This window comes from Arachis ipaensis, chromosome B09, assembly GCF_000816755.2.
Source record: "Arachis ipaensis cultivar K30076 chromosome B09, Araip1.1, whole genome shotgun sequence".
NCBI lineage: Eukaryota > Viridiplantae > Streptophyta > Magnoliopsida > Fabales > Fabaceae > Arachis > Arachis ipaensis.
This window is the reverse complement of record NC_029793.2, coordinates 31374132-31383483: the sequence shown is the minus strand read 5'-3', so window position 1 is coordinate 31383483 and position 9352 is coordinate 31374132. Positions and strand designations below refer to the sequence as shown.

General features: G+C 34.5%; 1 protein-coding gene and 1 long non-coding RNA gene across 4 annotated transcripts in view; one reads left to right on the top strand and one right to left on the bottom strand.

The window, feature by feature from the left end:
- LOC107619228 (dolichol-phosphate mannosyltransferase subunit 1) lies at positions 1634 to 5878 on the top strand. 3 transcript variants are annotated; one of them, XR_002353595.1, is made up of 10 exons: positions 1634 to 1900; positions 3206 to 3316; positions 3632 to 3714; positions 3834 to 3867; positions 3934 to 4010; positions 4278 to 4303; positions 4402 to 4566; positions 4665 to 4779; positions 5386 to 5543; positions 5588 to 5878. XR_002353595.1 is itself a non-coding variant. In XM_021110796.1 (9 exons), exons 2-9 carry the CDS (start codon positions 3207 to 3209, stop codon positions 5488 to 5490), a joined length of 732 nt encoding a protein of 243 aa, XP_020966455.1. In that variant the 5' UTR covers positions 1634 to 1900; position 3206; the 3' UTR covers positions 5491 to 5870. The 3 variants fall into 3 exon arrangements, 1 of the variants encoding a protein (XP_020966455.1); XR_002353594.1 differs by having other exon boundaries at positions 3615 to 3714; XM_021110796.1 differs by having other exon boundaries at positions 3615 to 3714; positions 5386 to 5870.
- LOC110266337 overlaps positions 5696 to 9352 on the bottom strand; it is a 5458-nt gene continuing 1801 nt past the window's right edge. Inside the window, exon 2 of the long non-coding RNA XR_002353596.1 lies at positions 5696 to 8756. This is a non-coding gene — a long non-coding RNA (uncharacterized LOC110266337). The remainder of the gene's footprint in view (positions 8757 to 9352) is intronic.

The following is a 9352-nucleotide window of genomic DNA, read 5'->3' as shown; positions in this document are numbered from 1 at the left end:
CCCGATGAAATCTATACACTTTGGGCCACGATTATACCGGGTGAAAACCGGGCCGTTAACATTACATTACCTTGATACCTTCTTATAAACTAGCATGTGAAAATATGCAAATTTCCAAGACTCCAACCATTATTTGACATGGTAAAATTCACTTAGAAAAATATAACAAGAACCAACTCTTCTCTAAAATTAAAGCATAACCATAATCAATACTAATATTGTCTAATAACACCAAATATTTAAATCAATACAAATAACCCAATATTATGCATTAGTTTAAAATCTTATGCATTTTAAACATAAAACATTAACTTATAGTCTTATAATAACTAATAACACAAAATATTAAGGTTTACAATACTTAAATTCCACATAAGAATAGCCATTATCCATCACTAATAACACAAAATATTAATTGTGTATGATGACCGGGCCACTGAGCCGAGTTCGGGTGACCCGAACTATGACCCAGACCCAACCCGAAATAATGACCGGGTCTATTTTTGAGATCCTTACCCAGCTCTAAACCTGGTGAAATCACACCAAATTTGCTCCTAAAGTGTTCGGAGCCAGGCCCGGTCTTGGGGCGATCGGGCTTTGCACACCCCTATTTAGGGGTGTAAGAAAGAGAGAGAAGATTTTATTGATTGTATTGTGTATATTATTTAGGGGTGAGCACGGATAGCCGGTACCCAATTACCCGTCTGAACCCAAACCGAGCCAATTAAATTGGTTCTGAACCTAACGGGTAATCGGGTCCAACCCGAACAAAACCGATGGCTTTTGTTAGTGATTGGTTCGGGTATCGATTTTGGGGATGCGGAACCCGAACCAACCCGCGAACCCGATCATATATTAATTAAATAAAAAAATAAAAAAATATATATGACTTTTCCATTAGACAATGATTATTCATTATTAATATGTGTGGATTTTAATGAGTTTAGTTTTGAATGTATTTGGTATTTAACATGTTTGGATTATTTTTATTGATGTTACATGTTTATTGTACTTGTTGAATTTTTAAGATAAAAATTTGGTTTTTTTTTTTATGAATTTCAAAGTCATCGGGTACCGAATTACCCGAACCGAACCAATCCGTTCTTAATCGGTTTGGTTTAGTTCGGGTACATGTACAAAAAAATGCAAATCCGAATCAAACCGAACTAATTATATTTTGATCGGTTCAGTTCTAATTTTATCATAAACCTGAACCAAACCGACCCGTGCTCACCCCTAATATTACTTCGGTTCGGTTCTCCTATTTATATTTGTATAAGATTAACTTTTTCAAATTTTGGAAAGGATGACACCGGGTATATTAAAGATTTGTACTACTCAACTATTTTTAATTGGATGAAGAGTAGGTGGTCATCCATATTGTAACAAATTCTTAAATTTTGAATTTCACTTTAGATGGTAAAATATTATCTTTTACTTTTAAATAGTTTCTCTCTCGTATTTATTTTTGGTCCCACTTATGAAATAAATAGTGAAAGATCACACTTTATCATGAGAATTCAAAATTTAGAGGATCAAATTCTTAAATTTTATTTATTTAAATTTAGATATTTATTATTTAATTATAATTATAATTTATTTTTAAATATTTAAAAATCTAAACACCCATCAGCAACAAACTCCCAAAATACCCCTAGCACTGCACTAATACCGACTTCTTTCTCCGCCGTCCCTCCCGTCTCTCCAGCTTTGCTGTTGCTATGTAATGTCTCTCCGGCGAGGCTGCAACCTTTGAGCTAGTCGCCGATCTGCTCTCCTCTCCTCTGATCTTCTGTCTCTATCCGCACACCGCCGCTTTTCAATCCACCACCAGCTCCGCCGCCGCCTGCAAACTCTGCTGCCAGCACCGCAACGAACACCGCCTCCTTTAGAAACTTCGGTACGCGTTCTCGTCCTTCATGTTCTTTTAGTTGTTCTTTCTCTTTCTGGAACCTAGATTTGTGTCTCGTGTTTTATTTTATCCTAATACTCTCTATTTTTCTCTCTTACTCTGTAAATTGAATTTATTTATTTTTAAACTTTGGTATTTTGTATGGTGTTTTGTAAACTTTGGCATTAGAATTTCCCTAATGGAATGGGCATTGATGGTGTTTTTCTTCTGCTATTTTTCTGTTCCTCTCGATATATTGATTTCTGATTAATTGATTATTGATTATTGAATATTGATGAGTTGATCTGTTAAGAATATGGATTAGGTCAATTTTAAGATTTCTTTGTTCATCTATCTTTATTAGGTTAGTTCTGATTTTGCCTCTTTATGAGATGAAATACAGTGTTTGATTAAACTTTAATCTTGGTGATCTGTTCTGCCTAAATAGAGCCTAAATTTGCTTGTGCCTGATTAAACCTTTCGGCTTTATGAAAGAATGAACTAATTAACATTCTGGAACCTTAATTTGCTTCTGAGTTGCTTGTCATTTGAATTTAACTAAAGACAAATGGAAGAATGAAGGCCTTATTTTGCTTCTGTTATGCTTACCATTTAGGTTCACTAATACATCTTCATTAAGCACAATGTAATAAGTGTCTTGTATATTTTGTCTTCAGTTCTTGATTTATCTTTTGTTCATGTAAAGAGACTCTTTTATAGCTATGCTATTGATGATTGCTTGTTAAACCAACCATATTCCTATCTTTTATTATTGTCTATGTTAATTAGATCAGACAGAATATTATTATTCATAATTGAAAAAATTGAGAAGTAGATGGAACACAATATCTGGAATCACTTTGGAACCATTTTGAAATACAAAATAATAGTTAGGAAGAAAATGAGTTAAAAGAATAAAAAAGAAAAGGAAGAAAGAAAGGTTGAGATATAGATTATGAGATAAAGGGAATCCAAAAGCAAATTGCGATGACTAAAAGGATGTATTTATATATGTATCATGTTGCTAAATGCTAAAAAAGGAATAGATAGTGATGATGATGGTGATGTCTAGTTGAGAGCATTAGATACTGAATAGAGAAGTCTAAGAAGTATGTTCCTTACCAAGAGTCCCTTTACCTGTTAATAGGTCAAAATCCAACTATAACAGGAAGCCAACAACAGCTTTACCACTTATCAATTTGTTATCCTCTGCTGCAATGTTTGTTGTATTAAAGTTATAACATAGATTTTTCCTTTTAATCTATGATAATTCATAAAACTCACAGCATCGGGTGGCTTTGGTCTCTGTTGTAGAATGGATGCACAGAATAAGAATCAAGCAAACAAGTACAGTATAATTGTTCCTACGTATAATGAGCGGCTCAACATTGGTCTCATTGTTTACCTCATCTTCAAGCATCTCAAGTATTTTTTCCATACTTTTCATGGTTCTTGCAATTTGCTTCTTCAGTTTTCTGTATTCCTACATGTATAAATTTATAATCTACATAATCAATTTTGTATTTGAGCTTGTTCTATGTGGAAAAGGTTGACAGCAAGTAGCCATTTTGTTGTGCTTTTGTCTGTTTCAATTCAAAATGAAAACTGGATAGATGTCTTCAGCAAGAGCATGCCTTTGTGTTTCATGTGAAAATTTCATAAAACCATCTTCATACTGTGTTTATCTATCTTTATGGAGACTCCTTTTCATTGCGCGATTTAGGGATGTTGATTTTGAAGTTATCGTTGTGGATGATGGGAGTCCGGATGGTACCCAGGATATGGTAATACAACTGCAGAAAGTTTATGGAGAAGATCGGATTGTAAGCTCTATGGGTTAAACAACTAGTTATCTTTGATTTTTTTAATCCTAAACACCCTGCGCCACCCAATTCCCCGTTTTTATCATTTAGGATAATCGTGCTTATTCCTTTGGTTCCAGCTGCTAAGACCGAGACCTAAGAAGCTGGGTTTAGGTATATACCTGATACTTTTGCTAAATGATTTTGATTATATTGGCCTTTGATACAATTCATGTACAGGAACTGCTTATATTCACGGCATGAAGCATGCATCTGGAAATTTTGTTGTCATCATGGATGCTGATCTGTCACACCATGTAAGTTTTGCTGTTAACATGTAAATGACAGATTGTAGTTATTATTAGTGATTAAATTTGGAACAAATAATGAAAAATAAGAGAGAATAATTAGATGAACTTCATTTTTAGTTTAGAGAATTATTAGTAGCAGAATTGTGTTAACCTCTTCTTATTTATTCATTTTTAGTTTAGAGAATTATTAGTAGCAGAATTAGTAGCAGTATTGTGTTAACCTCTTCTTATTTATTTATTTTTCTTTGTCTGATCTGTTTAGTTCTTCTGCAGCCAAAATATTTGCCAAAATTCATCAGGTAAGGGAAACTTTCAATAATTCATTTCTCACTTTCTCGTTAACTGCCTATGCCATCTTTATATGAACACCTGTCACCATTAATCTCACGTTTTTCAGCAAGCAAATGGAAACTAGAGCAGATATAGTTACTGGTACTCGTTATGTTAAAGGTGGTGGTGTGCACGGATGGAATCTTATCCGCAAACTAACAAGCAGGGGAGCAAATGTTCTTGCTCAAACATTTTTATGGCCTGGTGTCTCAGATTTGACAGGATCATTTAGGTATTGATCTTGATACTTTGTATTAAATACATTGTTGATAGTAAGTTTCTGCCTTGCTTCCATGATTTGAAATCAATTTATTCTTGGTCTTTTGGTAGACTTTATAGGAAGTCTGTGCTTGAAGACATCATTAATTGCTGCGTTAGTAAGGGATATGTCTTTCAAATGGAGATGATAGTCAGAGCATCCAGAAAAGGATATCATATTGGAGAGGTACATTTACATAATGATGTTCATAATTTAGGTTAACGGTTAACCTAGTTGTTTTGTTGACTTTCATTAGTCCGTAGCTCATTATTTAGATGCGTATTAGCGTTGATCATTTATATACAACATACAAGTGTGTGCTTTGTTTTGAGGCAACTAGTGCACTATTGGTGCTAGTTCCAACTGTAGTTGTGCCTTTTATTTGGTCACCTTGTTCATTTTCCTTAACCTACAAAATTAGATAGGTCTTGGTCTTCAGTAGCTATCCATGAGATTTAGAACGATGTCGAACACATAAACAACTCAAAAGAATATTTTCTAATAGCATTGAATTGTCTCGACCTTGGAATTCTTCTCAGGATTAGCTCTATTATTTTCTATTGATCTTACTCTTTTTTGTGAGTAATATTATTTGCTTGCCACTAGGCATAAACATGGCCGGCAGTTCAATACAGCGAAGTAAAGCATTTAATGATTAGTTAAAACTATGATGCTACAAAATTTCACATTTAATCTACATATGAAACTTCTCTCATGATGGCAACTTGAGGAGTAGATGACTAAGAATTCATAATTCAATTTGGAGCCGACTTTAGTTTCACTTATGTACAGGTTCCAATCACATTTGTTGATAGAGTATTTGGAAGTTCAAAACTTGGTGGATCCGAGATTGTTGAATACCTGAAAGGCCTAGCATATCTTTTGGTGACAATGTAAAAAGATAAATCATCCATGTCTCACATTTTAGCAAAAAAGGAACTATATAGAGACTTAGTGTAATTACCTATTTATTTAGAAGTAATGACATAAGCTTCTTGGTAGAATCTTATCATTTGTTTTTCTAATTTAGTAGGAAGCATTGTTCCGTGTGTTTTCAACCTTTTGTGGAATTTGTGATTTTAACCATCTTGTTCGGTTTTTGCTGAAGTTGTGACTTACACTGAGCTTTTCTTTAAGGTGGTTACTTCCGTGAATACGTTTTCATGTGAAGATGATTTTGCAGTTTGACATGTTTAACTAAGCATGTTTGACTAAATCATCGAATGTTTTACAATATTATCTTTATATGAAGATGTCCTCCTGGGAGTATTCATCTTTCTTGAAATGTTAACACACTGTTGTATTCACTTGTCAACCCGATTTTATGTATCAACATAATTAATGACGCTTAAGGTATTTGCTATATACGTCACTTGTTTCATCATAGGTCCCTGAGTTCTTCCATTTACTTGAGTCAAAGAAGAAAAGAAGTGGTAGTATTTTTTTATTTTATGTTTATGGTGCAATATTGATTATTCATTAGTTGGAAAATATAATAGTAAGATATGGATTTTGAGGAAAGATGTTCCATGTCAGAAAAGTTGAACATCACATGGCAGGTAGGGCTAGCAGTACAACCTGCATTTGCGGGTTGGCAACTTGACTCGCAGTGGGTAGGGTTTGATTTAAGTGCTGAGTCAATCTTATCCGTCTAATTCGCACGTTTAATATATAAGTTTAATATATAATGTGAATGTTCATATATATATATGATAATCGAGTAAAAATTTGAATCTAAATTCTTATATTTTTCACAAATATTTAGTGTTATCAAACTAGTAATTCAATATGTTAATGATAAATAAATAATGTTTAATATTATGAGATAAGGACTAAATGTTTGTATGAAGAAAAAATAATTTATTTTTACAAGTCAGATAGGGTAGGATTGGGTTGAGAGATTTAGAATTAGGTAGTGTTCACGTTGAAGGAATTTAAACTCTACTTAATCTACGTATTGGCACCACTAATATTGAAACATATTTTTACTTATTTAAACCACTAAAATTGAAAATGGAGACAAAAAATTTTACTTATTGTGATTATAAGAATAAAAATAAAAATTGACATCGCTTACTTATACTCATTTTATTGTTGTGTCAATGGCCTCGGGCATTTTGTCAATAAGTAAAATTTTGTCTCCATTTTCAATTTTCTTTATCCTAATCCATTTTCTTATTGGTTTTTCTTCAATTTTCACTAAAATTTAACAATCATGACTTAAAATTTAAAAAAGGATAAGAAAATTTTCATCTGCATAAAACTTCTCTGATCATATATAATTTAAAACATACATTAATTTAAAATAGGTTGATAAATAGTATCAACTCATAGTTCAATGCAATAGTTTTTGAAATGTCTCAAAGGGCTTATCAATATAGCATAAAAAATTGACTTTATTCTGTTTTGTATATTCACTAAAATTTAACAATCATGACCTAAAATTTAAAAAAGATAAGAGAAATTCCATCTGCATAAAACTCCTCTGATCATATACAATTTAAAATATACATTAACCTAAAACAGGTTGACAAATAATAACAACTCATAGTTCGATGTAATAGTTTTTGAAACGTCTCAAATGGCTTATAAATATAGCATAAAAAATGACTCTACTCACTTCGTTTTGTATATTCACTAAAATTTAACAATCATGACCTAAAATTTAAAAAGGATAAGAAAAATTTTATCTGCATAAAACTCCTCTGATCATATAATTTAAAATATACATTAACTTAAAACAGGTTGACAAATAATATCAACTCATAGTTTGAGTGATAGTAGATACAGGCTACATCACTAGAACCTCCATTACCGTTGTTGCAATGCCACCCTCTTCCATAGTGGTGATGGTTATAAAGACGACTCATGTGGCCACGGGTTGGACATGACGTAGAAGCACATACTAAACGTCTGTGTTTAGCATAGGCACATTCTCATTAAATGGTCACAAATAGCCGATAACTTGAGAGAACTTATCTCTGCAGATGGTTAGTAAACCAAACTCCTCAAGTGAACGAAACATTAGCATTCCGTTGTTTTTTGACTCCTTAGACTCGTTGCGAAGTAGAAACATCATTGATAGTGCATATCTCGCAGCGTCGTGGCCTTGGATTGCAGCAGTTCGTAGAAGTTGCAAACCAAAATCATCTAATCATCGAATAAAAAGCTGTCGAATTCCATCCCAATAGAGAAGCTCCGGATGACCCATCGCCCAGCACCGGTGAAAGAATCTCGTTGCGCTCGGGTCAAGATACCAACTCCACCCAAATTCACGTGGTTCTGGTATTGAAACACATGTGTGAATAATATCCTCATCTCCTACCTCGCGCAAAGCCTTTCATGTCATCTTGAGACTGCATAGGTCCCTAAAGGAATTTGCTGCGACTTTCATGCTAATGGCTACGCATATATCATGGGAAAAGTAGACAAGGTCTGTCATACGCTCCATTACCACTTTCAGCCTAGAAAAGGGGTAGGGGTATGATGACAAGTCATCTTAGCCTAGTTTTACCAGTCTTTTTCTTTGTTTTTATTAGGTTTTATGCACTTTCTTACATCGTAAGTAAGTAATTTGGAGTGGAATTGCATGGTTTCTTTGAATCAATCAACCATCCTTTAATTGATATTAAATCATGATGTTTAAGCTAAATTTAATTGATAATTAATTGATTTATAAACCCTGTGAAATTTGTGATACTTTGATTGGTTGATTTGATTATTTGTAGGTGAAGAAAGAAGAAAATAAGAAAAGCGTGGCTTAAGGAGCGTGCCCAAGGGAAGAAAAAGCGTGGTAACATTGAGGAAGAAGGAAACTAAGTTGAGAAAGCAAACTGAGCTTCACAAAGAAAAATGGGAGAAAGCAAGGCACCAAGCCCAGTTCACTTAGTCAACTGAGCACTAAAGAAAGCAAGGAAATAGCATAAAGCTCAGTTCACTAAGTGAGCTTTATCGGGGACTTCTCAAAATTAATTCAAGATGAAGTTCCAAGGGAGGAAGCCACCAAGTTTCGAACCAATGACCCAAGGGAGGCAAGGAACGCTCTTTGCAAGGAAAATCAAGAAGAATTAGCCAAAATGCTTCCTCCAAGGTTCGAACAAGGGATCTCTCACTACCAAGCTTGCAAGAAAAATAAACCAAGGTGGATGGGCTAGGATTCGAACCTGGGAACTCTTTGGAACACAAGGGAGGAGCGCCACTTAGCTTGCAAGAAAATGAGCCAAGATGCACTCCAAGAGGATCGAACCAGGGAACTCCATGAAAAGCAAGGAAGGAGCGAGCGTCCAACCCCTCCAAGGAAATTAGCTTCAGTTTGCTTCCACCAGGATTTGAACCTGGGAGCTTGAAGTCCAAAGCAAGGCGCTACAAATGGGGAGCTCAGTTGGTTTTCCCAACTGAGCGCTACTCTCCCCCACTTCCCACACTTTGGCGCAACAAGAAGCACACCAAGGCCAAGGAGCAGCGCACATTGACACGGCCAAGGATGCCATGATGCACACAACATTGACACACCAAAGGCAAGCATAGAGCTCAGTTCAATGTTCAATTTGAGCTCTATTGTAGATCAACTCAACCAAGGCTGGACGTACCAAATTGGACACGGACAGCAACATTTGGGGTGCTCAGTTTGGTTTTCCAACTGAGCCGTCCCTGGGAGGTGCAATATTGGGCCAAAAATTCATTAAAAATCCAATTTAATTCATTTCTTCACCAAATTTTAAAGCCCACCCAAATTCTTAGATCTAAATTAGGAAGTGTA

Bases quoted from the DNA above. Each gene is read 5' to 3' on its own strand.
- LOC107619228 (XM_021110796.1), top strand. From the start codon at position 3,207: ATGGATGCACAGAATAAGAATCAAGCAAACAAGTACAGTATAATTGTT. The intron at 4,567-4,664 runs GTATTGATCTTG...GTCTTTTGGTAG, and splicing joins GATTTGACAGGATCATTTAG to ACTTTATAGGAAGTCTGTGC. The intron at 4,780-5,385 runs GTACATTTACAT...ACTTATGTACAG, and splicing joins AAGGATATCATATTGGAGAG to GTTCCAATCACATTTGTTGA.